The sequence below is a fragment of the Chaetomium tenue genome (assembly GCF_020726465.1).
Source record: "Chaetomium tenue strain MPI-SDFR-AT-0079 chromosome Unknown F5144scaffold_5, whole genome shotgun sequence".
In the NCBI taxonomy this organism is placed as follows: Eukaryota; Fungi; Ascomycota; class Sordariomycetes; order Sordariales; family Chaetomiaceae; genus Chaetomium; species Chaetomium tenue.
The window spans coordinates 1,093,531-1,115,235 of record NW_027117333.1 but is presented as its reverse complement, the minus strand read 5'-3'; the positions used below and the strand labels follow the sequence as shown (position 1 = coordinate 1,115,235).

Here is a 21,705-nt window from a genome sequence, read left to right as displayed (position 1 = left end):
TACCCACTGACCCGCGGCATCCGCGTGGAACTCGCCATCACCATCCTACTGTTCGTTGTCGGAATCATCTCGCAAATCAAGCTATGGCGGCTCATCCAAACCCGCCGTAATAAGAGCAAGGATGAGACGAGCGACGAGGAGCCGGGCGTGACGGATGAGGAAGAAAACGTAGGAAGGCAAGTGGAGGAGGTGGCCAACCGTGAGCGCCGCGAGTGGGAACGCGTGTATGAAGAAGGCGGGAGTGCTCGCCAAGTGTCGGTGGGCAGCGCTGTGGGGGACGAGAAACCCGAGGGCTACAACTATCTGGCTTCAGACCTCCACGTCTACGATTGGTGTCAAAGCTCCACCGGGCGCATCCTATCATAGAACAAGGTATAGACGGCGGGGTGACTGTCAGGGTTGTTGGGGACGATGGAGCGGCGGGAGATGCGATTGCCGTCGCTGCTCCAGCGTATGGCGATATCAGCTCAAGTGAGACCTCTATGGCTCCAGAAATGAGTCCCCGTTTGCAATTTGTCCCTGAACCACCAATCATCCCTCTCCCAATCAGAATCCCTACCGCCTGGGACGGGAAAGACACCAATTCCAAGGTGATTGAGGGGAAGGATACGTCTTCTATAGTGGCTGTCGCTGGCGAGGAAGAACAGCGGGGTGCCTTGATTCCCAATGTTGGAGATTCACTGCTTCCGGAGCATCCCGCAGGCGGCCGAAGGAGTTTATCTCAGCGCTCGACGGTAAGTAACTTAGAGAAGTACGTAGCTGTGGGACGGTGCGGGGTGTTGGCTTTTCCAACCAAAGCGGTCAGAGACGACAGAGACTCCGTCATCGCGAGTATGGATGACGAGAGCACGAGCGGTGAAGCAGGGGCTGTTGTTGTCGGCTGGGCGCGGCGAGGGTTTGAAGGATGTTCACCCTCAGGTTCCAATGATGAGAAGCAAGAGGTTCCAGCGTCGTGGCAGCGAACGACAACACCACACTCGACCAACTATACCGAAGAGAGTGAAGCGGATTTTCCATCACTGGATCACCCCCATTTGCGAGACAGGGCCAAGAGCTCATCATCGAGCACCGGAAGATCCCCGGACGATGTTTTGAATACGGTGAGACAGAAGCAAGCGGTGAGCAAGGTGGCGCCCCATAGTCTGGGAGACAGCGGGTTGGGATCGACCGCATCATTTCGGGCCTTCATTGAGGGTTTGACGAGACTTAACCTCCCAACAGCCCTTCCAGATCTTGCCTTGAGATCGCACAAACGAGTGGGCAAAGCACCTCAGCATCGCAGAGACTCCCGACCCAGAAGTGCTTCAACTTGCTGAGCCTGTCCCAGACACTCCAGACGAACAGCCCGCACATCTAGTTATTGTTAAGCTGCAGCAACTGAAACTGGTGCCCCTCCCCCAGCTACAGCTGTATAAAACTACCCGCAGCGCGCCGCCTTCGAGAGATCTCACTCCCCGACTCAGAGATGGCCATGTCCAACCCGGCTCCGGGCTCGCAACCTGAGCCCAGGCCTCATCGTTACTCCGTCGTCCCTGCACCGTTGAAACGCCATAGCACAAGGTTCCCAATCGAGCCCGCCGCTGAGAAGCACGGTGACTCACGGCGTAACTCGGCGTTGCCACAGGGGACGGCACAGACACAATCAGCGGGCACTTCTGGCCATCGCCGCTCAACATCGAGCACATCGATGCCAACCCACGACCTTCCGCACAAGGTGTACCCCCAGACCAAGCACCCCAACATGATGATCGGTATGCGCGAGAAGCTCCTCCGCTCCCGCGCCTCGGGCATCCTCACCCCCACCAGCGGCAACGCCTTCCACTCCCCTCCCGACCCCTCCACCACCCACTGCAAGCCCACCAACACAAACGGCACCCACAACTACCCCGTGCGCTCGCCCACCCCAAGCAGCCAACACCGCTCCTCCCCCAACCTCCGCTCCGCCGCCCACGCCGACCTAGACGACCTCCCGCTCTCCCAACGCCGCTCCATCATCCGCCACCGCCAAAGCAAAGCCCCCACCAACCTCCGCCCAACCGCCCACTCCACCGCCTTCGACTCGCACCAACCCCGCCGCGGCACCAGCGCCATGCCCACCGCCATCCGCCACGCGCAGCTCGCCAGCTTCCGCAACAGCATCGCCGTCGATCTCCGCCCCAGCTCCCCGCCCAGCGCCTCGGACCTCCGCCGCATGTCCTCCTCCGCCACCCTCCACGGCGGCGGCGGCGGCATCAACAACGCCTCCGTGACCAGCCTGCACAGCGCGGCGGCGCTGGGCGTCGCGGGGGTGACGACACCCACGCCGACCGCGGACAAGAGCAAGACCGAGGCCATGCGCAGCATCGAGCTGCAGCGGGGGTATCTGCTGGTGGAGAAGGCGGCGCAGGCGCAGCGGCGGGAGGCGGAGGCCATGGGTAAAATTCAGTATCAGCGGGATTTTGAGGAGCTGATGAGGAGTGGGGTGTTGATGGATGCGCATCGCGATGCGATGAGGAGGTTGCAGGGGGGTGTGAAGGGGTGATGGGGAGGGTGAGGGGTGGTAGCTTGAAGGGGGTGGGGAGGGGGTAATTGTAATGTCTTAGTGGTAATTTGGTTGGGTGGAGGTGGACAAGGAGCGAGGAGTAGGGTGCGAGTTGGAATAAGCTGCATTAGTTAATATGGTGCGAGTAGTAGTGGATGATAATGAGGCGAGGGGAGTGGTGTCGTGGACCAGTTAGTTGTGGTTGTTGTTGGTCGAATATATATACCCGTATTCTTGTTCTCAACAGCAGTTCAACATTAACCTCCGGTGGTTTCATGGGTGAAGTGACACGGCTTCATGCCCGTTGCACAAGCAATTGTAATTAGTGATGTCCGATTTATACGAGTCTAATTAACGGGTGCTGTCCATCGCCCGTTTTGACCATGGTCCCACCTACACCTTAGATGTCAGCGACTCATCCAGATGTCAACAGCCCATCCCAATGCTAACAACTCATCCTAATGCTAATACACAGGGACAAACAACGGAAAGAGCCGCAGCAATTATTATATGGCCTCGATCTATGTAAAAAACGGAGGAGCGTATAACACAGCAGGTGTCCTAGGCCCCTCGGACACAACTCCCGGTTTCCACCAGCAGCAACCGCCAACACAATACATGCTAGTAGTAGGAGACCCAAAACGCCATCACATGCTTTATGACAATAACAGGTATCGAAAGAAAAACGGAAAAGAAACAGCAAAAGACGCTATGCCATGAGAGACCAAAGAAACAAAACGAGGTATCCATCCATCCGTCCGCCCGCAAAAAAAGAACATGCCGCCATCTATCTCCAAGAGTAAAGCAGGCAGGTAAGCGAGGTGAGTAGGCAGGCAGGTCTACCAAACCCGCGGCAGGCCAGCCAGCCCGCCCCTTTTCACCACACATCACGCCACATCACAACAACTAGCTCACAACCTCCCCCCACCCGCCGCACCATCCCCCGTCGTCCTCGCCCTCTCCAACGGCCCGCCAAACACATTCCCCTCCAACCCATCCGTAGTTTCTCTCCTCGTAACCGTCGCCCGTCTGACAGTCGCAGTCCCACCACCACTCCCACTACCATTACCACCACTACTCCCACCGCCAAACAGCCCCGCCAGCCCCAACGTCTGGCTCAAACTCCTTGCCCGCCCCCTCAACCCGCTCTCCACACTCCCACCCTCCCCATCCAAACCACCACTAGCCTCCGCCGCACTGCCACCCCCATTCCCATTCCAACCCCCATCCCCATCCCCCCCATCATACCCATACCCATGCCCATGCCCATGCCCATGACTATTGCTATGACCATGCCCAAAATGCCCGCGCATCACCGCGCGCAATTTATCGCCCACCACCACGCTCACTGTACTAGAGAAAGGCGAGGGCGAGTACATATGGGAAGGCGGCAGGCGGGAGGTGCTCGCGGGGGCGCGCGGGGTCATGGGGCGTTGGTCCCTGTCGCGGTCTCTTTCTCTTTCTCGGTCTGGGTATTGGGATGGGGTGGTGCCCGCGCTGCCGGTGCCGAGTGGGGTGGGAGGGAGGGGTTTTGTTGAGGTTGTTGGGAGTGGTGTTGTTGATGAGGATAGGGTTGCTGTTGTTGTTATTTGGGCGGGTTCGGCGAGGAGTTGGGGCTCGGAGTAGGTGAGTCCGGGTAAGGGGGTGAAATAGTCTGCGGTGGTGAGGGTGGTGGTGGCGTCTTGCCAGGGGTTGGAGAGGAGGGGGGCGTCGGGGAGGCCGTCGTCTTCGTTGTCGAGGGGATGGGTCTGGCGAGGGTGGCTCGGGAAGGAGCGCGGCGTGGGGAGGCCGATGTCGTGGAGGTCGGAAAAGCTGACGCGGGAGGTTCGGGAGGAACCGCCAGATCGAGAAGGGGGGTCGCGACGGCGGGGCTGGGGTGGTGTTGGCGGCGGCACGCGGTCCTGCTCTGCGAGGCCGATAGTCTCTTCGATGCCCTCGGCATCAGAGAGCGTGGGTTCGTCGTCGTCTTCCCGCCGCGACCGGCCGCTGGTGATCAGGAAAACGCCGAAGAAGGTGAAGAGGCAGCCGCCGATGAACTTGAGGGCCTGCTCGCTGGTGGTGCGCTCAAAGTCCCGGTAGAGGACGGCGCTGCCGATGATTACAGATAGCGTAAAGAGCACAAACTGGATCGGGATAACCTGGGTTGAGTCGAATCGCTGGAGCGACTTGTTTACATAGCGGACCTGCATGATGGCGGTGGATAGCAAAATGAAGATCAGGACGTAGGTAACAGGGGTGGTGAAGGCGCCAAATAGGGTCGAAGACAGCATCGAGGACACGCCCTTGGTCGCAAGCACCGTGTAACCCCCGAATAGCCCCACGAGCCCGAGGTCTATCAGGATCGTCTTGTGCCCATACTTCGGGCTCAGCCACATGAGCAGCACAATCAGCGCACAGCTGACGCCGAGGTAAATCTCGAACTCCATGGTCGTGATGGCATCCCACACCTCGTGCGGGCCCAGCTTGGTCTCCTCAGTCTCGGCACTCAGCACCACCGTCACAGCGCCCGTGATGGCAATGATAACCCCCCAGAAGTCCCGCTGGCGGAACACCTCCTTGAAGAAGATGGGGGCGATCACGCAGTTAGACACCAGGGCCACCACGCCGAGGGGGCTGACGATGGAGGCCGGCGCAAAACCGTAAGCCAGGAAGTTGCCCATCTCGCCGATGGTGATCAGGACCTGTCCCATCCACCAGTAGGGGTCCTTCAGGTACGTCGAGGCAACCTTGGGCTTGCCGTCATGGTTGTCGTCGTCGTCGCCGTCGGCCGAGTCATCCGACCGGAAGGAGTGGGCAAGGGGTTCCGTCTCGGACGACCCGCGGATGTCCTCATCACTATACCGACCGCTCCCGTACCCGTTCGAGCCGCCGTGAGAGTCGCCGTTGGGCGACACGGCAGCGCCGTACCGCCCCGCCCCCTGGCCCTGTGTCCCGCCCTCTGCGTTGCGCATGGCCTGCCTCGCGCGCTGCCGTATTTGCGCTTTCTTGCGGTGCAGCCTGGTGTGTGCATAGCGCTGGACGTTGAGGGCCAGGGCGATAAGCACGTTGCCGCAGATGGCTGTGATGATGCCGATCAAGCTGGACCAGTTCTGGAGTTCGCTGCCGGGGCCGCCGGGGCCGCCGTCACCATCGCCGTCACCGTCGCCATCGGGAAGCCATGCGGGCCATGCAAGCAGTTCGCGGCTCCCCAGGCTGGTCGGTGGTTGTGGGGGCAAGAGACGCATGTTCCTCTCGCTGCGGGCTGTTGCTGTTGCCTACCGATGCTGGGTTTACCGCACGGTCGTTGCCGCCCTGGAAAAAGAAGAGGCGCACCGGAGTCGCAATTTAAGTTGGCAGACCATCGGCGCCAGTCGAGGAAACCGTGGTACTAGGGTTGCTTCGATATCGGCATGCGATGGGATGGGGTTGATCTCTTTGAGTTGGCACGGTGCCAAGTTGGAGGTTGGGTACTCTTTCGAGGTCGAATCGCGATTTCTGTCAGGTGGGCACTTTTAGCACAGTGCAGCGACGAGTAGACAGCGGAAATATCATCGAAAATATGACACAGAATAGCAAAGCGACGGCGGTTTCAAAGCGATCAATCTCTAAAAATCAATGGTGATACCTAGTGCAGGAGTCGCGCCCTGTTGGTTTGTGCCGCTCGCAACGCGGAGTTTCTTGATTACGAAGAGTACGAAGGTACGTACACCTCCCGAGTGACCGAGACCCTAACCGTTGTGGGCTTGGGCAGCTCGAACAATTCAGGCCTTGGCATTTTGCAGACAACATAACTCAGGTACAGTGTAGCTGTGTAGGTACCTGCCACATCCAAGTCACTTGCCAGTTATGCGCGATAGCAACAGAGGGAAGAAAAAGAAAGGAAGATGGGGAGCTCCTCTGTTGGTGTTCTATCCCATTCCATTAGAAATTTTACCTTTGTCCCTCTTTCGATGAACTTCATGACATTTCTTTGCCGTCCTGCAAGCATGTAGTTGTCGTTAGGTAATTTTGAAGTACCAAGTCCGCAGCTTGCCGGGCATCCGAGTGGAGATTTTTCCATCCCAATCCAATCAGACCCCTGACCCCAGGGACGTGCTGCCAAGTCTGGGCTCTGCAGGCCAGACCTCGATGATCTTGTGACGCAAAGAGCTTCCCAAATTCTCAATCCAGGGGCAAGAAGGGACTGAGACGCGCGAGAGTGTGATTCACAGGATTTGCAAAACATGCAATTGCGCGATGCCAATCATGTTAAATTGTGGCTGCTAAGAAATTAAAAGGTACTAGAGAGATTAAACAGCTGGCAGCTGAGTGTGAGAATTTTTTTGCCGAACCCAGTTCGAGAAAGCAGTGTTTCAACGCCGCCAGAGCCAGAAACCTTCGGTCATTTTTCCAAGACCGCTTGCCCAGATCCGTCGTAACCCCTTGTCCCAAAAAATCGGAAAGAAAAAAAAAATAAACTTTTTGATGTCCGTTCCCCTGTGCCCTTTTTTTTGTCCCGTATTCCCAAGATTAGTCATTTGCCTGTTGTTTTGTTTTGTTTGCCCCTTGGCCGCCTTCTTTTCTCGTAGATCAATTTATGATCGCTATGAGCGTCCAGAAGAACGCCGTTGCCCAACTGGCGACGTAAACGTCCTGCCCAGCCCCGTCCACACGGGCTCTTGTACGGGAGCCGTACCCTCTTGGCTCGAGCCCCACAGCTTCTGAGCCGGCGCGCACTCCTCAAAGTGATCCATGAACCCCTGCCTTGAGTAAAACCTGTCCCGTAGTTCCAGGTGGTCATCCAAGAAGTCGCCCTCAAAGGCGAGCTGGCACCCCTTGCACGAGATGCCGGACTGCACCTCGCCCGTCATGCGGTCCAGGTAGGGCAGGCTGGTTGCCGCTTGGAACCTGAGAGTCAACGAGTCGGGCCACCGGCGGGTGGTGGCCTCGGCCTCGGCCTCGCCCGCCCCGCTGTCCCGCAGCGATCCGAGGGCGTGCTGCACGGCGACGATGCACCGGCGGCTGTCCGGGAGGGTGTGCAGCACAGGGAGCCGCTTCTGCAGCGCGCCCGCCTCCACGCCCGTCGCGTCGGCCACGCGGCTCAGGTAGCTAACCTGCATGGCCGGGGCCGACGCGATGCAGGTGAGGCAGCAGCGCGCGGCAGTGGGCAGGAACATGAAGCCACCAAAAGAACCGCATAACGAGCAATGCTGGGTTGTGAGAGTCGAGTACACGTCGAGGACATTCACGTGGGAGGCCATGCCCGTTCGCAGGAGCACACAGAGCCCTTCCAAGGCATAGGCGCCGAGGTGGCGGAATTCTCGGATCGAGGTGAGCACCTCGCGGGCTGTGCGGTTGACATGGCTGAAGCGAAGGGCCGAGGTGACGTCAAGTTCGAGGCAAATCAGCGATACGATTTCGAAGGGGAGGCGTCCGAGGCGTCCTAGGTCAAAATCGAAGTCGGAATGGCGGGACTTGTCGCCCAGGGGCTGGAATACGGTCGATCGAACGGCATCGTGCTGGCTCGGGTGCACAGTGACGACGGGTAGCTCAAAGTCTGCCCGGTTGTAAGATGTGACGCCGAGGATAGCGTCGGCGTCTGGTCTTGGCGCCGGACCCGCCGCGGTAGTCTGCTCGGTGTGGGAGGTGTGTGATGTCGACATATTGATCAATTTGTCCAATTGTGAACGTAAAAAAACTGTTGAAAAACAGAGACGAAGAGGAGCCCATCTCGAGACGAATCCCCATGGATTATATACAAAGAAACCGCCTTCAGAAACCTGGAATGCGGGGGATCAAGGGCATGCTGTCCTCGTGACACTTCATTACGAAATGACTTGCAAGTAGATGGCAATACCAAGGCCCCGGTTGCTGAATACCGCTCCTTACCGTGCTTCCAGAACGGGCTTTGCTCAGGGAGCAGGATCTCGTGGCCAAAGCGAGATCCACAGCGGGGCCCGCCCAGGGGTTCGTAACGCGCCAAGTCTTGCGCTGAAGGTGTCACGATCTCGCCATCCGCTTCGTCATCGCCAATCGCGGGCTAACCGCCTGCCCCGTGTGTTGCAGGCCCTGAAAGGCCCTGGGGCTGCTGGGCTTTATTCCAAACTCTGCAGGCTTACCACTCCACAATTTGCTCCAACGAGCCACAACACCAGAACGCGGCACGGCACAGCAACATTTTCATTACACAATCGCAAGAAAATGACAAACGCCGATTCTAATAATAACCACAGCCACAGCAGCCAGAATTGTGACAACAGCCGCAATAGCCACAGCAACCACACCAGTGACAAGCACACCAGCAGCAACCACGACCACGACCACGACAACCCCTTTATCCGTTTCCGCCACCACGTAGACGCGAACCTGCACGCGGGGCTGAGCACCCTGATGGCAGCCAGCCAACGGCGGGGAGACAGCAGCACCAGCACCACCAACGACCCCTCCCCCTCTTCTCTCCCAACACAACCAACACCAACACCAATATCACCATCGGCATCAACCCCAACCCTAACATCAACATCAACCCCAACAACACCCAACCCAAACCCAAACCCCAATCCATCATCCTTACTCATGACTCCCACCCCAGACCACCACCTCCCCACAGCCGGCGGCGGCGCCAGCAACACCCCCGCCCAAGCCGCCCTCGCCTGGCGCCTGTTCCTCACCCGCTCGCCCTACTCGCCGCTGCGTCTAGAGCAGGAGTGGTATGACGGGAACGGTGGGCTAGGTGGCTGGCGGCCTGTGCCCAAGGGTGTGTCGCGGGAGGTGGCGGCGCAGGTTGGCTGGCTGGAGGCGTTTGAAGATTTGATGAGGGTGAGTTCGGGGTTGGGGGTGGTGGATTTTGAGGGGGAGAGGTCTGTGCAAAGGTGGGGTGGTGGGTTGGGGTTGTTTGGTGGGTTTGGTGGTGGGTTTGGTCCGTTCCATGACCGTGGTGTGGTCGCCTCCTCCCGCGGCTGGGACTCGGGTTGGGGATGGGGCTGGGGGATGCGCGAGGTGGCGTGGCTGGAGCGGATGCACGCCCGCGGGCTGACGGAGGTCATGTTCCCCGTGTATGACCCCGGGATGGGGTACCAGTCCCCGCGCACGCTGGCCGAGTGGACGGAGCGGCGGCGCGTGGAGGAGAGCAGGGAGCGGGAGGCCGGGCGGGTGTGGGAGGAGTTGATGGGCGAGGGGCGGCGCGCGGTTGAGAGGGAGGCGGATGCGTGGGTGGATGAGGCGAGGAGGGAGATGAAGAAGGAGGTGGATGCGTGGCGCGATGCAGCGCAGGAGACGGGGTCGTCGTTTTTTGATGGGATTGGGGGTGCTGTGAAGACGCTGGGGAAGGTGTTGGAGGACGAGGTCAAGTCGTTGCGGCGGTCTGCAGGGGAGGAAGATAGGAAGAGTCAAGATAGGGGCGCGGTTCAGAAGGACGATGCACCACAGACAGAAAGTGACCTCTACTCGGTCATCCAGTCCGCCTTCCACGAGTCGGAACGGTCACTCTCCAACTTCTTCAAGCTCATCTCCGAGGGCGGGCGTGATCACAGCCTCCCAGAACCCAAGCCGGTCTCACCACCGAAGGTGAAAACTACCGAGGCCGTAGAAGACGGCATCACAAAAAAGACCACTACAGAGGAGTTTGTTGACCAGCACGGCAACACACACTCCAAGACCGAGACTACCTGGACTGACGAGAATGGCCACGTTATCATGAAACAGGTGCACAGCTCCATGGGCCGCTCTGAGCACTGGGAAAAGACAACTCAGGGGGCTCCTACAGAGCCGGACAAGGCGGCTGCCGAGCGGCCGAAGGAGCAGCAGCATCCGAAGGAGAGCGGATGGTTCTGGAAGTGAATACCACGAATCACAGTCCAGAATAGGAAGGCTGACGGATCAGGAATCTGGGAATACCCCACTCAGTTGCCATCTTCCCCATCATCTCCGCTCAATTGCAGCTCAATTCCGCAAGATTGACTCATTATGGGCTTTTTTTCTATTTTGTTTTGTTTGTTTCTTGTAACCGAACAAGCATCCTTGGAAAATATGTATGTATCAGATGCTCAGCATGACCCAACAAACCTGCTCTGCTTATTCCACTCGTTCTAGCCCGGCTCCGTGGAAGTGAATGAGTCGATTTTAGTGAGCATAAAGTGTCAGTGACGTGTATGTGGGTCGGATGGCAACGGCGCCACAGGAAGATGCATGTCGCATTCGGACTTCGCTGTTCTTCTTTCGGCCTTTGGACGATCTACACGTTGATCGTCAGGGAGCGAAGCTTGGTCAACGGCACGTGAGCGGGTTAGTTCAGCACTTGGGACCTAGGTCCCGCGGATCAACCAAATATACAGATTTCAACAACGCTACACGCTACAAGGTACTTCGCGCATGTGTACTCCTTCCTATCCGCGCGAGACAGGGCCGAGCCCCCTATTACTTTACTTGCCGCTCCGCATCGTCGCCTTCTTCTTCCGCATCATCCGCTTCCGTACAATGATCTTTGTCCTCATGGCGAGCTTCTCATCCGCCTTCGTCTTGCCCTCCTTGGTAGGTGGTACCTCGGTCTTTGCGGCCGCTCCCTTATTCCCGCCCTTGTCAAACTTCCCGTCCCTCCCAAACAGCTTGCCTTCCCGGCCGGGTTTTCCGTCCCTGCTGAACTTCCCATCCTTCCCGTCCCGCCCCTTATTCCACGGCTTCCCCTTTCCCCAATCACCACGCCTCTCCCTCCCACCACTACCGGCACCACCACCGGCATTCGCGCCAGCAGGCCTCTCCTCCCTCGGCAGTCTGCTCTTCTCCTCCTGCTGCCGCCTCCTCTGTACGACGTTCGCATTCTCAATAGCGAACTCCACAATCAGCCGCTGCGTCTTGCCGGCCTCGTTCTTCATAGCATGTCCGTTCAGGTAGCGCAGACCCATGAGGGCCCAGCGATGGGACGAGTACTCGATGAAACCGTAGCCCCTGGACTTGCCGCCGCCCGTCTTCTCGTCGATCTTGGAGCCCTGCGTGGTCTCAAACACGATCTTGGCCTGCCGCACCACGCCCTTGCCCTTCTCCTTGCGGCGGCGCTCCGCCTCGCGGTCCTCGTCGCCGCCGCGCGAGTTCTCCTCCTTGGAGATGGGCAGCCGGCGGCCCTCCTTGACGTCCTTGGCAAACCCGACGACGGCCTCGCGCGCGAGGGCCTTGAGGCCCTTGGAGTCGAGGTTGTGCGGTAGGTTGCGGATCGCCATACGTGTGAGGCTGAGGTGCAGGCTGGGGTTGGACTCGATCATCTTCTTGCGCTGCTTGGCGCTGGCCTCGCGCATTTTGATCTCGGCGGGCGTAAATTGGTTGAAGAGAGGTGAGCTTGCTGAGATAGAGCCCTCGGAGAGGAGGAAGAGGCGCCGCTTGTCCTTCTCCTTGCGCTTGCCTGCGCCTTCGTCGGCAAGGCGAGTCGCCTCGTCCTTGGAGACGGCATGGGCAACCTGTAGAATGCGGCCGTCGAGTGTGTACTTGCCCTCTGGGTCGGCTGTCTCGTCTTGTAGCACCGAGTGCTTGGCTAGCGTAGCGATAGGCTGGTGGCGGGGCGCACCCTTGAGGCAGGCCTTGAAATCGTCCTCGTTGAAGAAGCACACGAAACCTGTGCCGGCCGGGCGGTCCGTGGCACGGTCCATTACGACTCGGGCGTATCTCACGGGGCCAAATGTTGCGAAGTGCGCCTTGAGTGTCTCGTCGGTTGTCGAGTATGGTAGGTTGCGGATGAAGAGAGTGGTGTCGTTATTCGTCAGGGGCTTTTTGGGTTTGTCATCCTCCTCCTCGTCCTCCTCGTCGATATCTTCAAACTCGTCGTCATCCTCGCCAATCTCGTCATCGAGGTCCTCGTCCTCTTCTCCCTCGCTCCCTTCCTCCTCGTCACTCCCCTTATCTTCGTTTTCATCCTCGTCCTCCTCTTCGTCCTCTAGGTTATCGCCGTAGTTCTTGAAGAAATTCACGAGATCCCGGTCTTCCTGGGTCATATTCGGGTCATCCTCTTCCTCCTCCTCCGCCTCCTTTTTCACCTTTTTCGACTTCTTCGCCTTGGAGCTCTTGGCTTTGTCCTCGTCCTCCTGGGCATCGCCATTCTGCTGCTCCCAGGTCTGCTTGTCCACCGCCCAGTCCACTGCCAGTGTCCGTCCATCAACCTCCTTGCCATTAATAGCCTCAATTGCTTTCTCGGCGTTCTTCCGCCCCCGAAGCGTGACGAATCCGAAACCAGACAGCTTCCCCTTGTTGTTTGGAAGATCTGAGAACTTAACCTTGCCAAAGCTCTGGAACAGTTTCGCTAGCTGGTCCGACGTCTTGATACTCCAGGGCAAGTTGCGAATGATGAGCTTGGGCGCCTTCCGCGCCTCTTCCAGATCCGCCTGGCGCTTCCGCTTCACTTCAACTGCTTTGGTCAAAGCTTCGGAACCCGACTTGGTAGGATTGCGATGCCGTGACTGGGCAATGTCGAGCTTCAACCGGCGCCCGCTGAATAGCTCATTCTTGAGCTTGTCCTTTGCCTCGGCCGCATCGTCGGGATCGGCGAACGAGACGAAGCCGTAGCCTCGCGAGAATTTAGTCTTCGGGTCGACTACGACCGTGGCGTGCTTGACGGGGTAATGTTGCGAGAAGAACTCGGTCAGGGACTCGCTCGTGGCATTCGGCGGCAGCGACCGAACAAAAAGTTGCCTATTCGACTCGACCCGGGCTTTCTTGGACGGCGGATTGGGGGTCGGAGCAGCGGCTTCCTCTGCCCCAGCCGGCGCATCCTCAGCCTCGCGCTGGCGCTTTTTGTCAGTCTTGCCCATAGTTGAAGTAGGTAGTCTCGCCGTTTGCAATGTTCGACGTGATGCGCAGAATTGGCCTAAGCTCCAGCGCAATTGTAGAAAAAAAAATACAGGGGACGAGAGCGATAAGCTGTTATCGCGCAGGATGTGGGGCGGGAATTGTGCCAAAAATCGACCCCTCCTCCATCCCCCAAATCTGAAGCCACTAGCCGGATCGGGAAGCAAACCAGTAAACAAACAACACCCGAACCTCCATCCCAAACCAAGATCAAAGACGACTTCGACCTCGAACTCGACCTCGACACACCTCTCTCGACATACGCAGATACGGCCCGCCGCGCGAACCCACTAACTCAAGGCAAACCAACATACAGCCACCGCCATGCCGCGAGCGTCGACGAGGTCGACCCGGTCCTCAACAGGCGCCGCCACCAAATCTGCCGGAACACGCGCATCGACAGCATCCCGCGCCTCATCAGCCGTAAACACCGATGTCCCCGACGAGGCTCCCGACAATGCGCTGCGCGCTCAGGTCGCCAATGTATTCCGCGAGGCCCAGCGGACAACAGCCACCCACCGCAAACTCGCCGTGACGCTCCGCAAAATCCAAGAAGCATGCTGCTACGAACCAACCTCAGTCAAAAAATCCACCACCGCCGCCGCCGCCACGGCCTCCGACTTCGACGAGGACGACTTCAACACCGAGTTCGTGCGCTGCGTGCTGCGCGTGATGCCCATCAAGAAGAGCGAAGGGGTGGGCGAGAAAACGGTGCGCTTCATCGGCCTGTTCCTGCGGCACGCCATCGACAAGGACAACGAGGCCGTCGGCGGGCTCGACGAGGATGCTAGCACCATGCTCGAGACCCCCGGCACGCGCCTGACGACCCATCTTATGGAGATGGTCCTGCCGCTGCTGGCCGCCAAGGACAAGTTTGTGCGCTACCGCTCCACCCAGCTCATCTCGCATATTATCAACTCGCTGGAGGCGATCGATGATGATTTGTTTCAGAAGCTGCGCGCGGGGTTGCTGAAGAGGATTCGGGATAAGGAGGCTATGGTGCGCGTGCAGGCGGTGTTGGGGCTGGGTCAGCTGGCGGGGAATGAGGTGGAGGCGGAGCCGGATTCGGACGATAGCGACGACCACGGTGGTAGCGGGTTGTTGGAGAGGTTGTTGGAGGTGTTGCAGAATGATCCCAGTGCGGACGTGAGGAGGTCACTGTTGGTCAACCTGCCTATTTTACCTGCAACACTCCCATTCCTGCTGGAGAGGGCGAGGGACCAAGACGCGGCTACGCGCCGTTCTGTGTACTCGCGACTGCTACCAGCTTTGGGAGACTTTCGCCATCTTTCGCTTTCGATGAGAGAGAAGCTTTTGAGATGGGGCCTACGCGACAGAGACGAGAATGTGCGCAAGGCCGCCGGTCGTCTTTTCCGGGAGCGGTGGATCGAGGATTGCGCAGGTACACTGCCTCCGGCCGAAAGCGGGCAACAAGCCGAAGTCTCGCCACCTAATCTCGACGCCCTACTCGAGCTTCTGGAGCGGATCGACGTGGTTAATTCTGGCGGCGAGAACGGAGTAGGCTTGGAGGCCATGAAGGGGTTCTGGGAGGGCCGCCCCGATTATAGGGAGGCTATGGTCTTCGATGACAACTTCTTCGAGACGCTGAGCGCCGAGTCCGTATTTGTGGTCCGGACCTTCAACGACTTTTGCCGAAATGAGGGCGACGGCAGATATGAAGCGCTGATCGAAGACAAGCTGCCCGAGGTCACAAAGGTGGCCTTCTACCTGGAGCGGTACATCAAGGTATTGATTGACGCCATACAGAGGGCGGAGGAGCAGGAGGTTGAGGACGAAGACGAGGAAGAGGACACGGCGGAGCAGGAGTTCATAGTAGAACAACTGCTCTACATTGCTCTCACCCTCGACTATTCGGACGAGGTTGGTCGCCGCAAGATGTTTTCCCTTCTTCGGCAGACCCTGTCCATTCCGGAGCTGCCGGATGACGTGACAAAACTCACGGTTTCTGCGTTGCGGGATATCTGCGCTCCGGACGCAGCCGGCGAAAAGGAATTCTGCAGCATCGTTCTCGAAGCCGTCGCTGATGTCCACGATACCATCGTCGACGACGACGTGCCCGAGAACGACGACGAGAGCTTCCATTCAGCTAGGTCCGAGGTCAGCGGCGACACTACTCCCACTAAGAGCGGCAAGAGTAGGACTCCCGAGCTCTCCGAGGAAGAAGCCACCAAGAAGGCTATCAAGGAGATCATGATCAACATGAAGTGCCTGCATATTGTGCAGTGCATGCTCTCCAACGTGACCGGCGAACTGCAGCAAAACGACCATCTCGTGTCCATGCTCAACAACCTCGTCGTCCCCGCCGTCCGCAGCCACGAGGCCCCCGTCCGCGAACGCGGCTTTGTTTGTCTAGGGCTGTGCTCCCTTCTCGACCGCTCCCTCGCCGAGGAGAACCTCACCCTCTTCATCCACTTCTTCAGCAAGGGCCACACGGAGCTGCAGATCACCGCCCTGCACATCCTCACTGACATCCTTAACGTACACGGCGCCCAACTTCTGTCCTCCAACCCGACCCTGCTCAAGGTCTACATCAAGGCCCTTCGCTCAGGCGCAAAGCACCCCGAGGTCCAGGCGGCCGCGACCGTTGCCGCGTCAAAGCTGCTTCTGGGCCGCGTGGTCAACGACCACGACGTATCCGCCGAGCTGCTCAAGACTCTGGTGATCGCCTACTTCGAGCCCGCGTCCGCCGGCAACCAGAGCGTGCGCCAGGCGCTCAACTACTTCCTGCCCGTCTTCTGCTACTCTCGCGCCGAGAACCAAGACCTAATGCGTTGTGTCGCGTTGGATGCCCTGCACACGCTCTACAACGTGCGTGAGGGCTTCGACGATGACGACGCCGACATTGAGGACGAGATGGTCTCGCTGACCACCATCGGCGCGTGCCTTGTCGATTGGACTGATCCGAGGAAGTGCTTCTCCCCTGCGAGCGGCGCCGGGGGGCTGGACGAGGCGGAGAAGAAGAATGTCAATGCGGATGTGCATCTGGACTTTGCGAACGATATCATTGAGAGGCTGGGTGGCAATGTGCGGAGTAAGCACCCCTTGAACAACGGGAGTTCCTTCTTTCTTTCCGAAGTACTAACCACTCTCACCTTAAAACAGAAGAAGAAAAGAAGATCATCGCCGCCCTCCTCGGCAAACTCTACGTTTCTCCCGCGTCATCCGAGACCAAGTCCCGCGAGGTCTACGCCGTTATCTGCGATGCCGTGGACAACCAGCTGCTGTCCGACACTGCGAGCCGGAATGCTCTCTACAAAATCCACGTCAGCCTGGGCAAGATTGTCAACACCCTCGACGCTGCTGTCGAGGCGGCTGGTGCTGCGGGCGGAAGGTACCGCCGCAGCGTGAGCCGCGCTAGCTCGGTCGGGTTCGATGCTCCGGGCACTAGCACGCGGCCAACTCCCTCGGAGGAGAGGACGGTGGTGCAGCATGAGGTACAGATCAAGGAAGAGGAAGAGGACTCTGATGCCGCGACCGTGATACACAGGTCGACGGAGGATCAGAGTTTGGTTGATGAGCTTTTGTCTGAGGAAGAGGAGCTGTGATGGGTCGCTGGGCGATGATGTAGGGCTTGGGTCGGTGGGTGGATGGTTGGGTGGTCTGTTGCATTTCATTACGGAGGATATCCGGGTTTCTGTCAGGTTCCGTCTGGGTATGAGACAAGTCAATACATGAACATGATGCCACGCTCTGAATCTCTCTACGACCTGCCACTGCTCCAACACCCCCATATATTATCTACACCACACATCTGCCTGCCTCTATCACTAACCCTCTACTTCCCCTCCCTCGCCCCCAACCAATACACTACCCCACCAACCACCACATTCACCACCAAATGCTGCCCTAGACTCCAAGCCACACAATACAAATACTTGGGCGAGAACACCGTCCACACAAACAAGTGCGTCCGCAGCGCCGAGCACGCCGCCATGACTCCCGCCGTGCTCCCCGCCACAAACACCGTCAACACCGCCACATGCGCCTTCCACAACCCTTTTCCCCTCTCCCTCCCTCCCTTTTTCCCATCCCCTCTATTGCCATCACCACCATCCCTCCACGCACCCAGCATAACACACCCCGCCAACGCCCACCACACCGCCCCCGCCCAGTTCCCCACAAACGTCAACCCCGCCACCGCACCCACACTATACGTCGCCACACCATTATACGCACTGGATAAATCCACGGAGGCGACCGAGTTGGCGCCGCCCGCGGCGAAGAAGGCGGCGTGTTGAAGCAAAAGGGTGGAGGTGCTGATTTCGGTGGGGGAGAGCGGGGCGGGGCTGAAGAGGGCGGAGGGGGAGGTGGCGGAGGTGGTGGGGGAGAGGAGTTGGTGTTGGAGGTTGTAGAGGAGGTAGAGGGGGATGTTTTGCGGGCGGGATTGGGTGAGGGCGAGGAGGGTGTAGAGGGTGAGGAGGGTGGATGTGCCTGTTGGGTGGGGGTGGAGGGTTAGTTTTTGGGCCGGAAGTGGAGGGGGGGAAGGGGTGGGGGGTGGCATACCGCTTTGGTTGAGGGAGATGCGGCGGCGGGCGAGCATGAAGAGGACGGTTATGGCTGTGAGCAGGGCGAGGCCGATGAAGACGGCGCGGGCGCGGGTGATGAGGGTGGCGCCGTGGGTGAAGTTGAGTTTCAGCAAGTAGCGGGCGAGGTCGGTGACCAGTTCTGGAGCGTCTTCGAGGGTGAAGGCAACCTTGAAGGTGAATGCTGCGAGGACCAGGCCGGTTGTGGTCGTAAAACTGAGCCAGATGGGCAGCCCGCTGAGGCCGTAGACCAGGTTCTGGTGGGCCCAGAGATAGGTGGCGCCGATGAGGCACCAGAGCAGGGCGGGGTTGGTGTTGAGGTAGGTTTTGACGATGTCGGGCTCACCGGCAAACTTTTGGCCGGTCTGGTTCCAGCTCCTGATGATGCGCGTGGTGAGGAGCAGGGCTGTGGTGAAGAGGGTCTGGCGCGCGGCGGAGACGTTGCCTCTGTTACGAGTGAGTAGGGGTTCGGATAGGGAGTGATGGGAGACATACCGCTTGTACCCCTTGACACCGAGATATGCAAACCAGGCCGTCGTCGCCCAGTACCAGAAGTGGTGTTCTTCCTCGACATAGCTGCTTGCAAACATCATGGCCCCATAGGCGAGAACGATACCGGACAGGGGGGTGAAGGAAACAAGCTTGTCTTTGGCGCACCACGCCGCGGCAATGATGGCGGCAACCAGAGCCACACCGGCAGTAGCTTGCCCTAGGAAAAGCCTCGAGGTATCATAATTGCTGGCCATGCTGCTGAGGACCCCCTGCGCATGTTGAAGCCACTGGACATGTGTCAGCATCACTATTACATCCGCCATCCACAAGATATATACCTTTGCAGCCGAGACTATAAGCTGGGAGTCGTCCCCATTGCCCGTGCCTTTGCTATAGCTATCAGCCAGCCTTTCCCAGCCGAGCGCCAGTCCCCGATAGTCAGTATTCGACTCAGCAGTAGCGTCCGCATCTAGGTTTGATTCAAAAATGCCCGGGCCGAACACTGCCAGGACAATGTCCCGAATCTGGCGAGCATTACGCATCAGCAGCTGAACCTGATCCTTGCCTGAGTAGACGTCAGCGCAGTTTCATCGGTGTGAGAGACATCTGCTTACTGTTGGACCAGAACGGCAAAAACTCAGGGATGAGCGCGCCCAGGTTGTTTTTGGGCACCGGGAAGTCGAGCAAAGCAGCGAGAGTCGGGGCAACATCGGACTGCTCGACGGTGCTATAATACTGGAAGCTCTCATTTTCCGGCATAGGCGACTGCAGATTGCTTTTCAGCGCTCTCAGCTTCGGGGACATGAACACTAGTGCAGGGGAGGTCTCCCCAGGGGACGATGCGCCGTGGTTGCCGGCGTCGTTCATGCCGTGGTCGCCGCAGACCACGAATAGTGTTGACTGGAGATGGTCTTGCGCCTCGATTGCTGTGTAGATCTGACGGACGATTCCATCCATCTCCCGCTGCTTGACAACCATATGAGGACTGAACAGTTAGCATCCGTCCGCGCCTGTGCTGGGGGTGTTCGTACCTCCTTGGTCCACCCTTATGGCCAATGTGATCCAGCCCAAGGTAATGTAGAACCATGGTATTCCAGTCGTTGTTCTTGAGCTCGTCGGCGATGTGCCGAGTCACGTTGTTGTCCACCTCGGTAAAGTCCTGCTCTCGTCAGCTCTTGACCAGCCCTCCATACTCCTTCCAGCCCCGAATGCGCCGTGCTTACCGAGACGAAGAAGCTCGTGGTCCCGTCAGCACGATCAAAGGTTCCCGGAAACAGCTTCAACCAGGTGTCGTCCCCGTACATAACCAGCTTCCCCGTGCCCTTGGCCTTCATTTGCGCCAGCCACGTGTCCTGCGACGCCAAGCTAGAACTCTCGTCCCCTTCGTCGAGGTTGAGGACGACATCGAGAAAGGAAGGGATCGAGCCGGTAGTTATCGCCTTGAGTCGCGGCATCGTGACGGTCGGGGAGGTGGCATGCGCCGTGAAGGGGAGTGCGGCGCCATCGCGAATGAGTCTGGGCCGGTCAGCTTGGGCGGCCCTGGCTGGAGAGAAGGGTGACGCCTACGATTGCGTAAATTCGAAACCGCTGTTTTCCGCATAGACAAAGTCACTGTTGTAACCCAGTCAATTGTTAGTCTCTGTGTATCTACGACGGCAGCACGTTGAATGTCTACGGTACCTTCGTAAGGCGTCGATCACCATGAATACGAGCCTATCAAATTGGGCCGCCGGAGGGTCGCCATACTCGGTCACGGTATCGTAGGTTGCCAGACCAGAAAGCAGTGGTTTGTATGGGAAAAAGCCCGTCGCAAATACGAAGATGGCGACAGGAATTAGGATGTTGGCGGCAAGCAAAAACATGGAGCTTAAAGTCCCATCGCGACGACTGTGCGCCGTCATCTCCACGGGAGGGAATCGGCGTAGTTGGTGGGGTATTAGCTAAGAAAAAGGTTCAATTGGTGCCAGAGTCCATGATCAACGCAGGCGCAAGTTCCAGAAATATATCACGCTCTTCGAAAAAGGGATGCCCTCTCTCAAAAGTGGTGTTCTCGTCCAAACCCCGAGGCACCCTGAGAGCTTGGCTCCGCGACAGTGGTTGTTGATTGGATAAAAGATGGAGGATTCAAGCCAAGACAGGACCTGAGGCCCCGCAGATAACTATGGGTCCCACTAAAGACCCATGTGGTGGGCCGGCGGCAGCCGAGCGTGTACCATGGTACCATACCGATACATAATTACAAGAGGGACCTTCACGGGCAGACCTCTCAGGCAGGGAGGTTACCACCTACCTAGATGTGAATATCAAGATCATGGAAATTCGCCATCTGGCACTGATTCCTTAACGGGGCTGAATACACAGAAGAGGTTGTCTGATACAGGGTATATTTCCTTTCTCGTGTCTGTCTCCAGAACCAAACCCGTCGAGCTGGCCCTGACACCCCAACGTTGCCGATGGTGGCCGTTCCGCCGCGTAGCCGTTTTATGTTGCCTGACTCCTGACTCCTGACCCAACAAATATAGCGGGCGTAAATCTGCACTGACCCATTTTCATAGGGGTTCATATGTGCAAAATGACAAATCGCCGAAACAAGAACCAAACCTCCCTCTTCCCCTCCCTCCTCCCGGCAACCTTTGGCCTGGCCAATCCTTCTTGACTGTGATGAAGTCGACATCAACGAATCACAAGGGCTCGGCCCGAGGGAAGAGAAGCCGGGCCCGATGAGATGCTCTCGCACCAAGACAATCCGACTTCAAACACAGGCCCCCTCATTTCTTGTTCCGCTTGGGCCCCCTCGTAGGAAAGACAATCGACGACTTCTTGCCTCTCCGCTTCTCCACCTTTTTCTTGTTGCCCGGCTTCTTGCCCGCCGGCTTAGCATCTTCAACCTCCATAGCAGCTGTAACAGGTCAATAGCGATATCTCAGGGTCATCTGCCACATAAACTTACTGTCCTCCTTGGCAGCGGCGTCTTTGGTCTCCTCCACGGGCTCTGCAAGTCTATATTAGCATCGATTTGGTACGTCATGTACTTTTTTCGGGGGCTAACATACCTTCATTCATTTCCACGTCTCTCACCGGCTTAGTCTCGGCGGCAAGGGCCAACAGTTTTGCTGAGAGGCGCTCTGCACGTGCCGACTCGACTGGGCCGAACACATTCTTCTTCAGCCGCCGGTTGTTTGTCTTGATGACGCTTGACCTTGAGCTTTTCGCCATGTTTTTCCTTGCGACGTGGGTTTATTGTAGGTTTGAGTGGTGACAGAATTATAAACTGAGAATGAGTGTCTTGGTGAGAATGGGTGGTGATGGTGGTGGGTGTAAAAATAACACGGATACAAGCATGAGCAGGTGGTCGAAAATTTC

The 21,705-nt window shown here is 58.2% G+C and overlaps 7 protein-coding genes across 7 annotated transcripts; 3 read left to right on the top strand and 4 right to left on the bottom strand.

Annotated features, from left to right (window-relative positions):
• The first annotated feature begins 1,422 nt into the window (after nt 1-1,422).
• On the top strand, nt 1,423-2,794 carry F5144DRAFT_576577 (uncharacterized protein). The gene has a single exon (XM_066789148.1). The coding sequence runs from the start codon at nt 1,466-1,468 to the stop codon at nt 2,519-2,521; it is 1,056 nt and encodes a 351-aa protein (XP_066641077.1). The 5' UTR covers nt 1,423-1,465; the 3' UTR covers nt 2,522-2,794.
• A 1,080-nt stretch (nt 2,795-3,874) lies between these two features.
• On the bottom strand, nt 3,875-8,142 carry F5144DRAFT_593866 (magnesium transporter NIPA-domain-containing protein; the record flags this gene model as incomplete). The annotated part of the gene is made up of 4 exons (XM_066790506.1): nt 3,875-4,137; nt 4,359-5,775; nt 6,435-6,478; nt 7,104-8,142. 4 exons carry the CDS (start codon nt 8,140-8,142, stop codon nt 3,875-3,877), a joined length of 2,763 nt encoding a protein of 920 aa, XP_066641076.1.
• Nucleotides 8,143-8,310: 168 nt separating this feature from the next.
• F5144DRAFT_576572 (uncharacterized protein) lies at nt 8,311-10,795 on the top strand. Its single transcript, XM_066789147.1, has one exon. The coding sequence runs from the start codon at nt 8,327-8,329 to the stop codon at nt 10,316-10,318; it is 1,992 nt and encodes a 663-aa protein (XP_066641075.1). The 5' UTR covers nt 8,311-8,326; the 3' UTR covers nt 10,319-10,795.
• On the bottom strand, nt 10,796-13,343 carry F5144DRAFT_576571 (uncharacterized protein). The gene has a single exon (XM_066789146.1). It carries the CDS (start codon nt 13,267-13,269, stop codon nt 10,900-10,902), a length of 2,370 nt encoding a protein of 789 aa, XP_066641074.1. The 5' UTR covers nt 13,270-13,343; the 3' UTR covers nt 10,796-10,899.
• Nucleotides 13,344-13,459: 116 nt separating this feature from the next.
• F5144DRAFT_621811 (condensin subunit-like protein) lies at nt 13,460-17,033 on the top strand. The gene is made up of 2 exons (XM_066792084.1): nt 13,460-16,358; nt 16,430-17,033. Exons 1-2 carry the CDS (start codon nt 13,631-13,633, stop codon nt 16,870-16,872), a joined length of 3,171 nt encoding a protein of 1,056 aa, XP_066641073.1. The 5' UTR covers nt 13,460-13,630; the 3' UTR covers nt 16,873-17,033.
• F5144DRAFT_514368 (alkaline-phosphatase-like protein) lies at nt 17,034-20,442 on the bottom strand. The gene is made up of 9 exons (XM_066786593.1): nt 20,023-20,442; nt 19,909-19,953; nt 19,566-19,857; nt 19,374-19,501; nt 18,957-19,327; nt 18,681-18,907; nt 18,346-18,629; nt 17,831-18,297; nt 17,034-17,758 (listed from the first exon to the last, which is right to left on the bottom strand). Exons 1-9 carry the CDS (start codon nt 20,241-20,243, stop codon nt 17,103-17,105), a joined length of 2,691 nt encoding a protein of 896 aa, XP_066641072.1. The 5' UTR covers nt 20,244-20,442; the 3' UTR covers nt 17,034-17,102.
• Nucleotides 20,443-20,644: 202 nt separating this feature from the next.
• F5144DRAFT_576567 (uncharacterized protein) lies at nt 20,645-21,674 on the bottom strand. The gene is made up of 3 exons (XM_066789145.1): nt 21,396-21,674; nt 21,293-21,334; nt 20,645-21,241 (listed from the first exon to the last, which is right to left on the bottom strand). Exons 1-3 carry the CDS (start codon nt 21,556-21,558, stop codon nt 21,111-21,113), a joined length of 336 nt encoding a protein of 111 aa, XP_066641071.1. The 5' UTR covers nt 21,559-21,674; the 3' UTR covers nt 20,645-21,110.
• Between the last annotated feature and the right edge of the window lie 31 nt (nt 21,675-21,705).